The 19,623-nt window shown below is 35.2% G+C and overlaps 1 protein-coding gene across 1 annotated transcript in view; it reads right to left on the bottom strand.

Annotated features, from left to right (window-relative positions):
- Nucleotides 1-19,623, bottom strand: part of Psmd1 (proteasome 26S subunit, non-ATPase 1) — a 96,756-nt gene that overhangs the window by 60,485 nt on the left and 16,648 nt on the right. Inside the window, exons 8-16 of the mRNA XM_047544203.1 lie at nucleotides 18,310-18,370; nucleotides 17,218-17,346; nucleotides 15,750-15,838; nucleotides 14,973-15,051; nucleotides 14,282-14,455; nucleotides 12,558-12,669; nucleotides 5,246-5,442; nucleotides 4,241-4,336; nucleotides 3,096-3,160 (exon numbers count right to left, since the gene is read on the bottom strand). Coding sequence (XP_047400159.1) covers nucleotides 3,096-3,160; nucleotides 4,241-4,336; nucleotides 5,246-5,442; nucleotides 12,558-12,669; nucleotides 14,282-14,455; nucleotides 14,973-15,051; nucleotides 15,750-15,838; nucleotides 17,218-17,346; nucleotides 18,310-18,370 — 1,002 coding nt within the window. The remainder of the gene's footprint in view (nucleotides 1-3,095; nucleotides 3,161-4,240; nucleotides 4,337-5,245; nucleotides 5,443-12,557; nucleotides 12,670-14,281; nucleotides 14,456-14,972; nucleotides 15,052-15,749; nucleotides 15,839-17,217; nucleotides 17,347-18,309; nucleotides 18,371-19,623) is intronic.

Raw genomic sequence — 19,623 nt, 5'->3', positions numbered from 1 at the left:
AGCTTTTATTCTATTCCATATTACTGTCAGTTAATGGAGAAGGAAAAACAAAGGCATAGGAAAAAGACAGAAAAAGACAAAAATAAAGAAAAAGTTAATAGGGCTCTGACTGAAAGGCGTGGTGGACAAATCCCAGATCTATCATGAGACTATTTAGAATCTCAGTTCTATCATTTAGCTCCATGACACTAGAAACAAACTATTTTGGAATTCAATTTCCTTATATTTTTTAAAAAAGCAGAGTATTTATTGATTTTTAAGCTTCTTCCATCATTACTCTTAGGAAAACAATACTAAACTCAAATTTAAAGAACCAACTTTAACTTCAGTCCTTAAATTGAATTCATTTACTTTTCTTCAACTTTAAGTTTTAGAAAAGATCATACTTAAATCACTTCCAGTTCCTACTTCTTGAGAGGGAGTTCGGCAGTTCTAGCAGGGGAATGCAGCTACTCATATACCCTTGTCCCAAGAAAGATCCTCTTCTATGGGGAAAGCTGTCCTCTTGACAGAGCATGCAGCGTTGGGAGGAATGCATAAGGAGCTGTGAGGGAGGAAAGGAACACCCACCTAATCAGCCAGATCAGCTGAATCCACCTGGTGATCAGTGGGGTGACAGATGTCATAGCCAGAATGCCCTTACATCCTCTAGCTTCTACTTCTTAAAGAACCATATTATGAAAAGAGAACTCAGAAAGGTCCCTTGGAAGTAGCATGCTCATTAACAATTCATTAGCTGGATCTGACTATCCTAGTAATAGCAGAAAGTGTGGTAAAGACTAAGAACAGCTCATGGGAGACATCTGCTGCTGAAACTGGGAATTCAATACATTTGTGAGCTATGGGAAATTAAAGGGCAGAAATGAATTTTGATAATCTGGGAGAAGCACTGTTGAGTTAAAAGGGAAGTTTCATAAAGCCCATCAATTTCCCATATGCCAGAATACACATAGTAGGCCACTTATTTATACTGATGTGAAATATAAAATCACTGACAACCGGAAGAATTTACAGGTGGCAAGGAAGGAAAAAACAACTAAGAGACAAATAAGAGAAAGACTCTTTATACAATTTAACAGTTACTAAGGAAAAAACTAGACGAATATGTTTTCCATAATAAAAATATCTAGTTCCCCATTAAGAATTAAAACAAACAAAAAGCCCATTCTTGATGGTAATGACAAACCATGTTTTTGTTTCATTCTATTTTTCGATTGTGTCTAGATCTAACAAGAACAGGGAAAGGTTGGGGTCAAAGCTTGGCTGGATGATGTGAAAAGACGGCAGGAGGGAAACAGAACTACTCAACTCCTACTTTGCTTACATCTCTTCTCTCAAGGAGAATGATTTTAAAAGATCAAAATGCAAACCAGGTGAAGAAGCTGGCTGCCTTAGATTTTAAATCTCAAAGTTAAATAAATTATTTCCCTGAAATAAAAATACATTTGTGGATGCAATTATGGAATTCTACTGGCAAATGTCAGAGAAGAATGGAAAATGGCAAAGGTACAAAAGACCTGTAAGTGGCTAATATTTCAATGTTCAAAAACAGAAAATGAGATGGGATTCAAGAAATTAAAAGTGTAGTGTGTGTTGCAGATCTTCACAGAAAAAAAGTGGAATAGCTTAATATATATAGGTTTTGCCATATTTTAGAAAAGACATCTGTGAATATCTGACACGTCTATGAAAAGTGCCATATAAAAAACAATCATACCAAACTAATCACGTGTGCTATTGTAGAGGTACCAGCACTAGTAGATCTAGGTGAATGTTACATTGATAGGGTTCAGTGAGGTTCTCTACTGTCTTTGTGAATAATAATACAGTGAAGAGACTAGCAGTCGATTAAACAACCTCACTGGAGAAAACTGGTATAATATGAATTCTATTAGCATGCTATATAGGTTTTTATTTTACTTTTGTTTCTGTTTTGCTTTTTTGGGAGTTTTCTGGTGCTGGGGATTGAACCAAGGGCTTCAAGCATGCTAAATGTGCATTCTACCACTAAGCTATACTCCCAGTCAGGCTTTGCTGTTTTATTTGACATTTTTATCCACAATACAAAGAAAATATTTTACAGTTTGCAGTAAATGGTTGACTACCTATCTGGGATATTATGAAAGGGATCCTATAATTCACAGTGGATTTTCAAGTATATAAATGTTGAATTACATTATATCTTTACAACAAAGCTTCACACCTAGGGAACCTGGAGAAGAAAATCTCTTCTAGAGATTAAAAGGATAAGAGACACTTGATTCATCTAACATGTATCATGGGAACTGATTTTATTGTGCAATTTCATCACAAATAAGCTACAGGACAGTGTTCAAATAGTGCTAAGTAAGCATTTTTAACCCTCCTTCATTGTATTTTAACATAAAATATTTTGGCTAAAAGAAGAACTATTATTGAGATGGGAGCTAAGTAGAAAGTAATGAAACCTCCTGGAAGAAGTACTACTACATGTATCACCACCAATACTACCAGTTACAGTTAAAGTTACCACTACTAACACATGTTTAGGTAGTCTTACCAGTTAGTGCCAGACACTGTTCTAAAAGCATTAAGCATACTAATGTTTAACGGTCAGAGAAAATTACTCTCTATTATGTATTATTATACCCCTTTTACAGATGAGGAGACTGAGGCTCAAAGACATTGAGTAACTTGCCCAAGAATCCATGTAAGCAGACTGGTTTAAAGTGTGCCTTCTTAAAAAAAAAACATACTATAAGCCAAGGGTATCTCCACATTTGCAAACCCTAAATAGTATTTGTGAATTGCACAAATTTTCATGTTTTTGCATCTAAGCAAGGCCTTTTATCTTCTATTTTCATTAAAGAGTTTTAAGAACTTTACAAGCTTGTGTAATGGGTAGTATTCCTGGCTGAATTACTAATATACACAAAAATAAGTGTATTGGAGCTGTTATCTGGAATCAAATAGTTGAGCAGAATGTTATTAAAATATGAACAGGATGAACTGTTTTTCTTCTTATCAAACAAAACTCATGACATTCTTTGTTCTTTTTTAAATGAACAGTAATAAAACAAATGAAATATACAGACTCGGCAATTAGAAATAACTACCTGAATAGAATGAACCCAAGTGATTCCACTGCAGCCCTCCTGACATCATCATTAACATCGCTTACCTAGGGAAAAAGTTTAAAGATTATATATTATACCATGCATTCTATCACTAGACTAAACTGATGAGCGGCCCACATCACTTAAGTGTAAATCAGTCCTCATGAATATGCCTTCATTAGAAGGCTTTCCCCCTCATTATATATATCAAACATCATGTTGTACACCTTAAGTATACATATAAATAAAATGCTAAAATGATGACACATATAAAGTCTTTCCCTGATATAGAAAAAAAAATTATTTGGAAATTCTATTATATGGCTTATAAGCCTTTAAAGCTTAGTGAAGTATAAGATTCAGGGCAACTTCCTAAAACTATTTCAGCTGCATTATAGTCATTCCTTCAATATTTTTCCAAAAAAGTATGTCCCAAATTTAAGCAAAATACAAACATTTAGAACTTAACACATACTGCACTGATAAAGGAGAAATTACTCACTAATATTGTAGGGTGTGAATATCTTTGGGAATTAATTAACAGCTCCAAATCTTTCTGCAAGGGAAGGTTTACCTTCTTCCACTATGATGATGATAGAAACCCAGTAAGTTAAGACACAGAATGTTGACTATGTGACCAGGCAATTATTTATTCTTGATTAACTACCCCTGTATCGAGAAGACTACAGATAATGCCCATTGGAAAAGATGGGCATAGGCTTTCCTGTGCAATATGTCTCTTGTAATCCAGGATGTCCCTAAGGGGTACCTGGAAGCTAACTTAATGGGCTAGAAAAAGAAGTGGTTCCTTATTGTTCATTTGAGTCCCTATTCTAGGATGAGTACATTCTTACATGGTCTTGTCTACTAATGAGGGTGCCCCTTAAAGTGGAATTTTAGAAACTGCACTCAAGTGGCTTTAAAGACTTCCATTCATACTGGCATTATTCTTTCCTAGCTCCTTCTGAAAACCTACATGAACCTAATGTTGGGTTATAGCCTATTGTGTCCAATGAATGAGAATTTGAACTTAAGACTCAGAGTGGTGGTTATGTGGTATTTGTGCTGCTGTTATCTAGATATATACTAGCCACCTATAAACTTTCCCTTCTACCCCATTTCCAAGAAAGGACCAAAGTACTTACAGCAACATGCAGTAGGCGTCGAATAGCTTTGTTGTTGCCAGAGCCACAATAAGCCATGGCAACAGTATACATTCCAGACCTTCGAAGAATTGGGTCCTAAGAAAGAATGATTCAACACTAATCAACTTAGGACCATGCTATTAGGCGTGTTGGTACACATCTATAGTTCTGGCTACTTCAGAGGCTGCGGTAGGATGATCCCTTGAGCCCAAGAGTTGAAGCCCAGACTGGGCAAGATAGTGGAACCCAATCCCCCAAACCAAAACCAAATAAAACCCAAATGAACAAAACAAAACAGGAATTGCTACAGTTCAATAGGCACAGAGGCATCCACCAAATAAACTGGTTTTAGATAGGAAACCTGAACACAAAGAGAATTGTTTTGTGGTTATTAGTTTTCCAAATGAATGAGGAAATGAAAGATTCTAAAACAAGAGGAAGTAATTGTTCTTAATTCACAATATTCTACACATCGTGTCTATCCCACTCCACATTTTCTAGGAGGTATAAACTTAAGTCAGTATCAATACCCACAGCCTTGGGGGAGTCAACTCCCAATTATCAAATAAACAATAAAGAAACTGACTTCTAATTTCATATTTTAACTCTCACTTTTACCTCATCATGTAACTCCTGGCTGGGCATTGAGCACTCAGTCAAAGAAACAAATTTCAGCAGTCAAACAAATTAATAGTAATTTTATAAATTAACTATAGCAGTGGTTGTTTGTATCAGATTTTAGAGAATGGTATCATTAACCACTGACTACCTATCATATATAATACCATTGTAAAAACAAAAGGCAACAGGAAAACCCTTACCACAATATGTGAGTATAGAGAGTGTCACTGTTTTCTGATCAAAGAATAATGAAGAAAACTTTAATCAGTGTTTTGCTTTCTTAAATTTTATTAGAACTTATATATCCTGCAAGTTTTATGAACAAATAAACCTACTGGACATAACCAGAATGTGCGAGTGAGAAGAGGATAGACAGGACCTCACCTTATCACGACACAGAGATTCGATGAGCGCATCGGCCTCTTCCATCCTCCCATACATCACTAAAGCAATGCCGACTGCAAGACCACGTAGAATCTTCTCATGCTGAGTTTCCTGAGCATATCCAACCATGTCCTCAATAGCCTGGGCATTTTTAGAGCCCAACATAACCAAACCTAGTGCCAGGCCAGCTGCTTCTCCTAGAGAATAAAGAATAAAATATTAACAAGCAAGAGTAACATTTACAAAGTCAATAAAATACTTCCAACAGAAAGCTGCACCAGTTACATCAATGATCAAAGGCAACCATTTGTCTCTGATAGCATTTTTTTTAAACCATCTGATAAAAAGAAAATACTATATGTGGAAGTATAATTAAACATTTATGCCTGTCATCCTTTTAAGCTCTGACAGAATGCAAATCCTATAATAACTTCAAAGAAAACATAATGGCAGGAGATCCAAGATGGTGGACTAGAGGGAGGCTGCATTCCTTGTTGCTCCATAACTCAGGTTTCAAGCAGAGGATATCTGTTGCTCTGTGAGGCAGTTGTTGCTGCTTATCGATCCCCTGCTATTTACCCCATTTTTCCACTGTGATCACCTGCAGTCTGTCAGCATGTCGACTATTTTTTGAGTGCAGATTGCTCACTGACAGCTGCTGATAAAACACCATTTGCCCATTCGCCTGACTCTTGCCTGCCTTTCACTTACTCATCACCCACCCACCAAGGTTCACCTGCCAATCGCCAGCTTCCTGCTGTTGTGTGGAAGTACACTGTCACAGTACTCGCAGGTTTGGTTACACGTGGTCGCTGCTATTTTGAGACAACAGCCAGGACCTGAAGGATCCCCAGCCTGACTGACTGTGCCAGGACCCCCGGTGCGATCACGTCCACAACCTGAGCTGCAGCTCGCCCATTTGCCAACACATTTGGCAGCCAGTGCAGCCATCTTGGATTATCCTGGAAGCAGCACCTGCCATCTTCAGGTAGGGCAAGTCCCATCCTGAGATGCCTGCTGGAGACTGGAAGCTCATTGTCAGGTACCTCTCATGCATCAGGCTACTGAAGACTGGGAGGTTTGAATACTATATGACTGTTACAGGTAGTTTTCTTTTTCTCCTTTTTGAAAATTTTCAAGTTTCTATTCCTTTATTTTTCTTCCTCTATTTTCCTTCTGTTTACCTATTTCCTTCAAGTCTCTTTCTCCCTTTTTTCATGCTAACAACCAACTTGTTTTGATTACACTTTCACTCTTTCTATGATCTAGAACGTCTATATACTCTTTTCTTATCCCATTAACAGTTACATCCTACACCCCTCCCCATCCTCTCAGTTCTCCATTAGAAACTGCAGACCTTACTGCAAATTTATTTGCTATATTGTAGATAATAATTGAACTCATCCTCTCTATTATGACAATATTGTTAACATCTTCATAGGGGCTATTTGGTTTAGGACTGCATATTGTCTCTACTGGGTGCTGCTAATATTGATCTCACCCTTAAAGAAGAGGTTTTGGAAACCTGTAGGGTCACTATCAGCCTATAGAGGGGAAGCTAAAATATCCCAGATCTGTACTGCTAGAGAGGAAGATATGTGAACATGAACAAACAAGGGAAGAAAATGTTCCAAACAAACCTAGGTTCTAGATTAATACAATTCAGTGACAGCATGGTAGAAGAAATGTCAGAAAAGGACTTCAGAATATACATAATTAAAATGATTCTTGAAGCAAAGGATGAGATAAGAAAGCAAATGCAGGCAATGAATGATCACTCCAATAAGTAGTTGAAAGAGCAATTGCAGGACACAAAAGATCATTTCAACAAAGAGATATTCTTAAAAAAAACAAAACAAAACAACAACAACAAAAAAAAAAGCCAGAAATCCTTGAAATGAAGGAAACAACAAACCAAATAAAAAACTCAATGGAAAGCATTACCAACAGACTAGATCACTTGGAAGACAGAACCTCAGACAATGAAGACAAAATATTTAATCTTGAAAATAAAGTTGACCAAGTAGAGAAGATGGTAAACTATGAACAAAACCTGCAAGAACTACAGGACATCATGAAAAGACCAAATTTAAGAATTACTGGGATTGAGGAAGGCACAGAGATTAAAACCAAAGGAAGGAACAACCTATTCAATAAAATAATATCAGAAAATTTCCCAAACCTGATGAATGAAATGGAAAATCAAATACAAGATGCTTAAAGAACACCAAATGCACAACATTACAACAGATCCATACCAAGGCACATTATAAAGAAAATGCCTAACATACAAAATAAAGATAGGATTTTGAAGGCTATGAGAGAAAAAGCATCAGATTACACAAGGGGAAAAACCAATACAGAGATCAGCAAATTTCTCAGCCCAGACCCTAAAAGCTAGAAGGGCTTGTTCAAGCCCTGAAAGAACATGGTTGCCGACCAAGAATCCTATACCCAGCAAAACTAACCTTCAGATTTTAAGACAAAATAAAATCCTTCCATGATAAATAAAAGTTAAAAGAGTTTACAAATAGAAAGGCTACGCTACAGAACATTCTCAGCAAAATATTCCATGAGGAGGAAATGAAAAACAACAATGTAGGTAAGCAAAGGGAGGAACTACCTTAAAGGAAAAAACAATCAAAGGAGAAACCAAGTCAAGTTTAAAACCAAAAATAAACCCAAATGACTGAGAATGCAATACAAACCCTGAATGTTAATGGCCTAAACTCATCACTCAAAAGACATAGACTATCAAAATGGATTAAAAAGAAATACCCAACAATATGCTGCCTTCAAGAGAATCATCTCATAGATAAGGACATCCACAGACTAAAGGTAAAAGGAAGGGGAAAAAACCTACCAGGCACATGGACTCAGTAAAAAAAAGTGGGGGTTTCCATCCTTATATCAGATAAAGTGGACTTCAAGCCAAAGTTAGTCAGAAGGGATAAAGGACATTTCATACTGTTTAAGGGAACCATAAATCAGGAAGATATAACGATTGTAAGTATTTATGCCCCAAACAACAGCGCATCCACGTACATTAAACAAATCCTTCTCAATTCCAGGAATCAAAGAGATCAAACTCAATAATACTGGGTGATTTTAACAAACTGCTGTCACCACTGCATAGATCTTCCAAACAACAATTAAACAAAGAAACCATAGAACTCAATAACACAATTGATAACTTAGACTTAACAGACATACATAGAATATTCCATTCATTGAGTGAATATATTTTCTTCTCAGCAGCACATGGATCCTTCTCTAAAATAGACCATATGTTATGCCACAAAACAGCCCTGAGAAAATGCAAAAAAACAGAGATACTACCTTGTGTTCTATCAGATCATAATGGAATGAAATTAGAAATCAATGACAAAATAAAAAACAAACTACTCCAACACCTGGAGACTAAATAATATGCTACTGAATGAAGCCTGGATAACAGAAAACATCAGGGAGGATATAAAAAAAATTTTAGAGGTAAATGAGAATGATGACACAACATATCAAAATCTCTGGGACACTATGAAAGCAGTACTAAGAGGAAAATTCATTACATTGAGCACATTCAAGAAAAGAACAAAAAGTCAACAACTAAATGACCTAACATTACATCTCAAAACCCTAGAAAAAAAGAACAGAACACCACCAAAAGTAGTAGAGGATAGGAAATAATTAAAATTAGAGCTGAAATCAATGAAATTGAAACAAAAACAATTCAAAAAATTGACAAAACTAAAAGTTGGTTCTTTGCAAAAGGAAACAAGATAGATAACCCCTTATCTAGATAGATAACTAGAGAGAGAAAACTCTAGTTACTAAAATTCATGATGAAAAAGGAAATATCACGACAGACACCACTGAAATACATAACATAAGGAGAAGCTACTTTGAAAATCTATACTCCAACAAAACAGAAAATGTTGAAGACATCAACAAATTTCTAGAGACGTGATCCTCCCAAACTGAGCCAGGAGGACATACACAATTTAAATAGATCAATTTCAAGCAATGAAATAGAAGAAGCCATCAAAAGCCTACCAACCAAGAAAAGCCCTGGACCAGACAGATTCTCAGCTGAGTTCTACAAGACATTCAAAGAAGAACTTGGACCAATACTCCTCAAAGTAGTTCATAAAATAGAAGAAGAGGGGACCCTTCCAGATTCATTCTATGAAGCTAGTATCACTCTGATACCAAAACCAGACAAAGACACATCAAGGAGAGAAAATTTTAGACCGATATCTCTGATGAATATAGACGCAAAAATCTTAAACAAAATTCTGACAAATCACATACAAAAACATATTAAGAAGATAGTACATCATGATCAACTGGGGTTCATCCTGGGGATGCAAGGTTGGCTCAACATCTGGAAATCAATAAATGTAATTCATCACATCAACAGACTTAAGGTTAAGAATCATGATTATTTCAATAGATGCAGAGAAAGCGTTTGCCAAATACAACACTCCTTCATGCTCCAAACACTAGAAAAAAAAAAAAAAGGGCCATTGTAAAGGCTATTTATGCTAAGCCCACAGACAAAATCATTCTTAATGGAGAAAAACTGAAAGCATTCCCCTTAAAAATGGGAACAAGACAGGGATGCCCTCTTTTGCCACTTCTATTTAAAACTGTCCTTGAAATACTAGCCAGAGCAATAAGACAGATCAAAGAAATTAAAGGGGTACGAATAGGAAAAGAAGAATTCAAGCTGTTGCTATTTGCTGATGACATGATTCTATATTTAGAGGATCCAAAAAACTCCACCAGAAAACTTCTAGACCTAATAAATGAATTCAGCAACATAGCAGGATATAAAATCAACACACATAAATCTAAAACAATTTTTTTCATAAGCAATGAATCATCTGAAAGAGAAATGAGGAAAACAACTCTGTTCACAAGTCTCAAAAAAAAAAAAAAAAAAAAAACTTGGGAATCAATCTTATCAAAGAGGTGAAAGATCTCTACAATGGAAACTGTAGAATATTAAAGAAAGAAATTGAAGAAGACCTTAGAAGAGGAAAAGATTTCCCATTTTCTTTGATAGGCAGAATTAATATCATCAAAATGGTCATATTTCCAAAGGCACTATACAGATTTAATGAAATTCCAATTAAAATCCCAATGACACTTCTCATACAGAGAAAGCAATCATGAAATTCATCTGGAATAACAAAAGACTCAGAAGAGTCAAAGCAATCCTGGGCAGGAAAAGTGATACAGGAGGTATTACAATACCAAACCTCAAACTCTACTATACAGCAAGAGTAACAAAGATGGCATGGTATTGGCACCAAAATAGACAGGTAGTCCAATGGTAGAAGACAGAAGACACAGAGACATACCCACATACAGTTATCTCATACTAGACAAAAGTGCTAAAAACATACAATGGAGAAAAGATAGCCCCTTCAACAAATGGTGCTGGCAAAACTGGAAATTCATATGCAGTAAAATGAAATTAAACCCCTATCTCTCACCCTGTACAAAAGTCAACTCAAAATGTGTCAAGGGGGCTGGGGATATAGCTCAGTTGGTACAGTGCTTACCTTGCAAGCACAAGGCCCTGGGTTCAATCCCCAGTATCACCAAAAAAAAAAAAAAAAAAAAAAAAAGGGTCAAGGATCTAGGAATCAGATCTGAGACCCTTCACCAAATAGAAGAAAAAGTAGGCCTGAATCTCCATCTCGTTGGCTTAGGACCAGACTTCCTTAACAAGACCCTCATAGCACAAGAAATAAAAGCAAGAATCAATAAATGGGATAGATTCAAACTAAAAAGATTTTCTCACTAAAGGAAACAAACAATAATGTGAAAAGAGAGCCCACAGAGTGGGAGTGCATCTCTTCCATTCACACTTCAGACAGAGCACTAATTTCCAAAATTTATAAAGAACTTAAAAAACTTTACACCAAAAATACAAAGAACTCAATCAATAAATGGGCTAAGGAACTGGGCAGACACTTTACAGAAGATATACAGGTGATCAACAAATACATGAAAAAGTGTTCATCATCTGTAGTAATTAGAGAAATGTAAATTAAAACCATCCTAAGATTTCATCTAACTCCAATTAGAATGGCTATTATCAAGAACACAAACAATAAGTGTTGGCATGGACGTGGGGAAAAAGGCACACTTTTATGTTGCTGGTGGAGTTGCAAATTGGTGCAGCCATTCTGGAAAGCAGTATGGAGATTCCTCAGAAAACTTGGAATGGACCCACCATTTGACCCCAACTATCCCACTCCTCGGTTTATAACCAAAGGACTTAAAATGAGCATACTACAGTGATGCAGCCACATCAATGTTCACAGTCACTCAATTCACAATAGCTAAATTGTAGAACCAACCTAGATGCCCTTCAATTGATGAATGGATAGAAACTGTGGTACATATACACAATGGAATATTACTTAGTCATAAGGAAGAATAAAATCATGGCATTTACAGGCAAATGAATGAAGTTGGAAAATATCATGCTAAGTGAAATAGGCCAAGCTCAAAAATCAAAGGCCAAATGTTTTCTCTGATAAGTTAATGACGATACATAACGAAGGGGGGTGGTGGAGTGGGGGAGAGAAGAATGAAGTAACTTTGGATGGTGTAGAGGAAGATGGCATGGGAGGTGGTGGGGAAAGGAAAGATAGTAGCCTGAGACAGACAGTATTACCCTATGTATATGTATGACTACATGAATGGTGTGAGTCTACATTGTGTACAACCATAGAAATGAAAAGTTGTACCCCATTTGTGTACAGTGAGTCAAAATCCAGTCTGTAACAATTAAAAATAATTTAAATTAAAAAAAAAAATAATGGCAATTTTTGGCATTTTAGCATACTGTCATCCAAAACCAGAATATCCTCATGATACAAGGAGATCACTCTCATAACTTTCTATTTGAAAAAGTTTTATAAGGACACATAGGCTATACCATTTCAGAAAGCCTATGTACCAAAAAACATGGTTTCATAAGATAAATCTAACAAACGGGCAAAATCTACTCTCCAAGCAGAGAATACATTTGATTTTTAAGAGGCTATGGGAAAAAAAAAAAAAAAAAAAAAAAAAAAAAAAAGTTAAAATTAAAAAAAAAAAAAAAAAAAAAAAAAAGAGGCTATGAAAAGGGCTGGGGATATAGCTCAGCTGATAGAGTGTTTGACTAGCATGCACAAGGCCCTAAGTTCAAATCCCAGCACCACATAAAGAGGCTATGAAAAGATAGGGAAAAAAAAAATCACAATTACATTAATTCTAAAGCTTTTTGTCTTTAGAAACAAATGCTTACCTGTAACAGCATCATCCTGATAAAGGTTTGTTTTTAGCAAATCATACACATCCTGGCGTGCAGTTCCCATGGCAGCCAAACCAAGACCCAGACTGCCTCCATGTCTAACAATCTAGGGAAAAAGTATTGGTTTCATTGATTTGGAACAACAGTACTTAAAATCTAAGCTTTTATTCTAACTCCAGAATCATTTCAGGGACATTAAATATATAGAAGTTAGTTCAATGAGAATGATCAAGGGATCTAATAAACAGAAGACCAGTGGTAACCTGAGCAATTTCAGTTTCAACAGAATGATGCGTGCTGATGCAAACAGGAGAGTTGAGAAGTGAAAGGGAAAAAAGAAAGTGAACAGAGATCACAATGCTCTTTCAATGAATTTACAGGAGAGAAGAAAAACTGTACAATAACTAAGAAGGAGATGCAAGTGTCAGGGTGAGGTTTTTGGAGGGACAGGTGAGACCTAAGTATGCCTGTGGGATGAGGGGAAGGAGAAGAGAAAGGTAGAGAAGGTACCTAAAAACAAGATTGTGAATAAAGTGGGAGAAAAAGGGGCAGAGAACAAAAGGGTCCAGAGGACAAATTGAAAAATTTGAAAAAGGAGACTTTAATGGTCATGTCAATTCTGAATGCACAGTATCCTTTTATTTGTGACAGCATGCTAACTATGTCTTGGGAATACATTCCTCCATTGCTTAGTCTGGGGGGGACTGTCATTTATTAAGCTCCTACTTTGCCCTAATCAAAGTATGAGCTCTGACCCAAGCCAGGCCAATAGAATGCTCGTTTTCTAGAATTTTATACTCAAAAGGCAAAAATGTTTTAAGTTCATTCATCCTAATAGTAGGGCCCTGAAGAGATGACTGTGTTAGATCTCTGAAGGTGCCTGACTCTTAACCTTTGTGGGAACTGGTTCATCAGTTTTTTCATAATTATAAAGCAACTTCTGACAAACTCCTTGTTTAAGTCTGTCATAAGAGTTTTCTATAACTGTCTATCGCTATTGGGTTTTGATAATCATCAACACTGTCTGATACAAGAGGAAATGAGGCAAAAGCATATCCATGCACACAAGATTTGTGGAGAAGGGCTTAGTAGCTGAGATAGAACATCCTATTGGCTCAATCTTTCCACTAAAGTATGAGGATAGGGTGTTCTGGCTTACTCAGTCACTATCCTGGTGGCTTTATAAAAAGAGCCCACTTGAACATGAAAGCTAAGTCTAAAATCTAAAATTCTATTTCAGGGTTCCTTAGAATAACAATAGGGCTACTTATTAAGTTTTCCAAAAGAATTACATTTAAAAAATTATCAATGATCAAAACAAGAAAGAATTCTGATTTCTGAGACAGAATGTGTAATTGGGGGCTGGGGGCCAAGTTTTATATAAAATGATAGTGCTAAGATTCTAAGGTCACTTATTCCAAGATGTCTATAAGTGTAAGAAATTATGTATGTTTTACAACATACTTTGGTATGGTACTGTTTTGCTTGTCACAGAATTTAAAGGACTGGAAAGCACAATTTTAACTTACAGGAAAAAAAAAAAAAAAAAGGAAATTACTCTAAAAAGAAAAGAAAACAAAACAAACCTCTGATAATAACACTGTTTTCGGTATTCCCCAAACTTATCAAATCTTTTTTTCACTAAAATGATTTGGCAAATATAATGTTTTCACAGACTCCTAAGTAACAGAAATTTAGTTTTCCATTTTAATACTTACATCATTGCTAGCATTCTTTAGCTGATTAAGCAAATAATCAATTATGTCGCCACCATGATTGGCATGAATAAGACCCAATGCATAGAGACCTCCACCTTCCTGATAGGCTGATCCTGGAGAAGTATCCTTGGGAAGGTACGTTGCCATTAACTGTAATGCTTCCTTCTCATGACCCTGTAAATATGAGCCATAAAGATATCAGTAAGAGAAAGGGACAGGAAAACAGGCACAATGTTTTCTGATTCCTGCCTTTCCTCCAGAATGTTCAATAGCTGGAGGAGACAGCAGAGTTCTTACCCATACAACTCATCACTCAAATAAGAATAGTCTTTGACTCACCCACATTAGTTATAAGACACTGTCTATGCTTCAAATTTTTCTTTGTTTTATATTTTCCCAAATAAATTTTACACAAATAACATTCCAATTTATCCTTTGCAAAATGGTTTAGACAGCCTCCACAGGAAAAGAATTTCTACCTTTTACTAAAAAAATTAATGAAATTTTTAATATCTTATATATAATGTCTTAGTTTTAATATCTTATTTTAGTTCATCCTTCTCTGTAAGATGACTGATTTGACTTAGCAAAATGTGTGTGTTAATTAACTAAAAAAGGCTTTTATTTTTCCTTGACCTCAGAAAAACTGCTTCTGTTCTGATGCTTATTCACAATGAATAACACATATTACCTTATGAATCACACCCAAACTGGCCGTAGCAGTAAATTTCGCCCAATTAGTGGCTCTGGCCAACCATTCCAAATTATCTCTGTAAGAAAAGAAAACTCAGTAATACTATTTACAAATGAATTTCACAAAACTTTTTTTTTTTTTGGTGGTGCCGGGAATTGAACCCGGGGCCTTGTGTATGCAAAGCAAGCACTCTACCAACTGAGCTATATCCCCAGTCCCCTTCACAAAACTTTTTAACACAGGTCAATAAAAGCATTAAAATTTTACCTTGAGGGCTGGGGACTCAGTGGCAGAGTGCTTGCCTAGCATCCTAGCATGCACCAAGCTCTAAATTCAATCCCCAGTACCACAAAAATAAATAAATAAATAAATAAATAAAATTCTTTTTTTTTAACCTTGAACCATCTCAAATCATTTTACACTGTGGATCACAACTTACTGCTGATTCTACTCTACCTCCTAAGTTGTTTTTAATATTTTAAGAATTTTTAAAACGTACAACATATAATTCCATGAACAAAACCAAAATCTATTATTTTCAGAGTTTTACATATTTCCTTCAAAACCTATTATCAAGCCACCTAATAAAAGGAATTAAATTTACCTTAAAATGAGTAGGAAAATTAAATTTAAAAATTTCAGAAAATAACAAAAATATTATTTAAAATTCAGGACTGGTCAATAGGAAAAGCTTTCCATAGATATGTAATGATGTCAACACTGTTTCTCTACTAAAGATCTGAAACCAAAGTAGAAATCTCCAATCATATTTACCTCAAAAACTGGTCACTGGTCGTCCCACAGTGCATAAAGGAGTTTGCTATAACAGTTGCTGTGTGACATACAGAATTCCGTACTGCATCCTACAAAAACAGATTTTTTGGGATAACTGGCAGAGCTTCATACCTGTGCGTGCTCTCACTCACACTCAGAGGCCCTATTTTGTGGCAAAAACTGACATAAACTGAACTGAGAGTCAAAATATGAATTTTGGACATTCTTTATAAAGACTAAGTAAATAGTTTATAAAAAGCCAAAGAGTTTTATTTGCAGTCTTACCTTAAGGTCAATACCAGATTTTAGGTGGGAATTTAGGTGATAGATTTTCTATTCTTTGTTTTCTAAACATTTTAACTTTCTACTTCTCTTCAGCATTTTGGCTAAGGTCTCCAAAAGGTTGGGGTAACTTAAGGAACAGTCTACAACTCGTGGCCACCAAAATAATTTTATTTTTAGTGAGACTATATTATACAAACTAGCTTCAAATGACTGCCACAAATACAAAGTTTTTGGCTCTTTTTTTTTCTATTTGAAAAAATTATTTTTAAAGTTTCAAAAAGCACTTTCATATATGCTTTGATCAAAGAGCTATTCAGTCATTGAATATAGCTATAAAAGAAGAATAAATGTCTTTGGGAAGGGATACTAGGTAAAAGAGGAAAAACAGAGAAAGAACTTTTAAACTATATATTTTTTTATATGAAACTATTTTTGAATCAAACACAAAAATTACCTCTTCAAAAAATAATAATTGTCAGGAACAATATATCAGCAAAGGTTGTAACAAGATAAGAACCTCTACTTTCAGGGAGTATACATGGTTCAGTAGGAAACAGAGACACATGTTTATGTATGTCTGTTAATATCCTGATTGTGCCGTTGGTTCAACTGTTATATATACATTCAAATAAAAAGTGTTTGGGTTTTTTTGATACTAAGGAGTGAAGCCAGGGTGTCATACATACTAGGCAAGCACTGAGCTATATTCTTAGTCATAAACCACCCCAAACCAGTCCACTTATTTTTGGAGACAAGGTCTTGCTAAGTTGCCAAGGCTAGATTTGAACTCGAAATCCTCCTACCTCAGCCTCTGAAGTAGTTGGGACTACAGATGTATACCGTACTCAGCAAGATAAGTTTTTAAGGAGAAAAAAACCTAAATTTCACTAAGCTTCCCTAAAGAGACTAGCATAAAAATGGATGCTTGATCATTGCTAATTCCCTTCCCTTTCTAAGAAGTTAAAATTTTACTCATTGTTTGTTTTTGTATTTGTGCTGGGATTGAATTCAGGGCCTAACTCAAGAATGCTAAGCATGTACTTTCCCACTGAACTATACCCTGGCCCCTTACACTGTTATTTCTACGAAAACTCAGACAGTGACTCCCTTGATCAGGAATAAAATACAACAAAGTATTCAAAAAATAAAAGGAAAAAACCTCCATTATGGTTGAATTTCCTACCTTTGTGTTTTTTAGAATCATGAGGTCTGTGTTGTTATTTCGTATTAGGAACTGCAGATGTAACTCAATAGCCATTTCACCACTTAAAATTTTAATCATTTTCAAAGTCTGGTCCTTGGGCTCTGGACTCTTCAAAACAATGAAAATCACATTATTGAAAATTCATTAAGCAAACTTTATCTCATCAGTCCTAAAGCAGTGAAATTAAAAGTCTACACACATATATACACGAATTCATTTTAATGGTAAAATCTAGAAAATTAATTTATCATTATTTGAGAGGAAGAGAATTTTTTCTTTGTTAGATGCCAATGAAATATACCAGCTTAATGAAGAATACAATTCAGGGTTGGGGATATAGCTCAGCTGGTAGAGTGCTTGCCTTGCAAGCATAAGGCCCTGAGTTCGATCCCCAGTACCGCAAAAAAAAAAAAAAAAAAAAAGAATACAATTCATTTCAAACTAGCTCCCAATGTAAAATAGTTTAAAATTAAAAATAGAAAAATATTGGGAAAGCATAACTACCAATGACACACAGGACAAATTACTTTAAACAGAGTTTACTTATTCTTTAGTTGAGAAACTCCCTGCTGGAGAAAGCTGAAAAAAATCTTTAATTGACAAATACACATAATCTCATGAACTACAAAGCCATTAAGACAACTCTTCATGAAAGAGAACGGTGAAGTTTACAAAACCGAGGCTCAGAAGCCAAACACCCTGAAGGAGGAAACATTTACATCTCTGCTCCACTATCTGCCCCACCCTTTCATGCACTGTGAGCATTAAAATAGCACAGATAACAAACCTGCCCTCTAGATAGGATGCCATTTGTTAAATGCCATGTGTTTTTGTCTCACCTTGTGACACATAATTTGAAGGTTTTCTGGGACAGAGATCATTCTTTGGTAAGGATCTCAGGATTTTATTTCTTCTAAGTGCTCTTTTGGATCAGGCTTTTTTTCTTTTTTATAAAGGGACTTTGGTATCAAATTTAACAAACTTCAGAAAAGCAAGTATGTATCGCTTATTTAAACGAATTTACAATACAACATGTTAAATAGCAACCTCAAGTTCAAAACAGATACTCACGGCATCTGGTGTCTTTCCTGAAAGTGCACTACCTGTCTTTTCTTCTGTTTCCATCGAGTCACTACAATGAAAGGAATCAACAATCAAGAACCTGATGAACTGTTTCTAAATAGAACATGCAGGCAATCTGTTTATACCATAGATCCAAACCATGTTCAAATTAAATATTTTGTAAGAAAATAATGTTTACTTCATGAGTATTACCAATAAGAAATAAGAAAAGATTCTAGGCATCTTTAAAATGGAAGAAGTCCAGTTACTGAACTTTCCCCAAATAAATTCATTAAAACACAAAGCAACTAGGTCAGGAAAATCCATGGATAACAAATACAGGGTGCAAAGTATCCCTCCCCATTCCCAAAATGGTCAGATGGAGATAAACTACCATAGGCTACAACAAGTTTGAAGTAAACTATTAGAGACCACGAGAACTATTAAAACTGGACAGCCACCACTTCCTTCTAGATCAAAGTACCATGCTGAGGGGAAAAAGCTAGGCAGAGAAAGGGAACATCAGCCATCTTTTGTTTAAATACAAATACAACAGAAGAGAAAGTTTTAGAAAGCAGCGAAAATTTATTTCAAAACAAAAGACATTAAGAAAGTGATACGAGATTAAAAAAAATATCAGAATTTGAAAATTTTGGAAATTAAAATAATGGAACTGGGGGAAAATTAGAAAAAAATAAAGAGAAAAAAAAATCACTGTAGAAATAAAGATTAACTCAGAAAGGAACATGACAGCAAATAAACACAGAATGCCTTAAAAAAAGATGACAAGAAAAAAGAAAAAAATCTCAATTAAAAAGAAATAAGTCAAATGCTAAGATCAGGAACAAAGGATATTTACTCTTGTCACTAAAATTCTATAACATATTAGGAAGCCTGCAAGTGCAGAAAAAAATGAGGAAAGGCATAAAGATTAGAAAGAAAGAAGTAAACTGGTCTCTAGCAACAGAGGATTCCAATGTAGAAAATTCTATAAAATCTATTTTTTTTAATTTACAAAAGCTAAAAAGTGATTTAAGCAAGGTTACAGGATTTGACATTAATACACAAAAATAAAGTATTTCCATACCATAGCAACAAGTTGAAAACGGAAATTTAAAAATGCCACTTACAGTAGCATCAAAAAACCATAATGTACACAGGAATATAAGAAATTTAAGGAAAGATGTGCAAAACCTCTGCATTGCTATTGACAAAATGCTGATGAGAAAAACTAAGAAAACCTAAATAAAAGCACATGTTCACATATTATAGATTCAATAGTATCAAGATTTCAATGTGGGACAAACTGATCAACACAATCCC

Source organism: Sciurus carolinensis, chromosome 3 (assembly GCF_902686445.1).
Source record: "Sciurus carolinensis chromosome 3, mSciCar1.2, whole genome shotgun sequence".
NCBI lineage: Eukaryota > Metazoa > Chordata > Mammalia > Rodentia > Sciuridae > Sciurus > Sciurus carolinensis.
The sequence above is the reverse complement of the archived record's forward strand: the minus strand, read 5'-3'. Positions and strand labels throughout refer to the sequence as shown.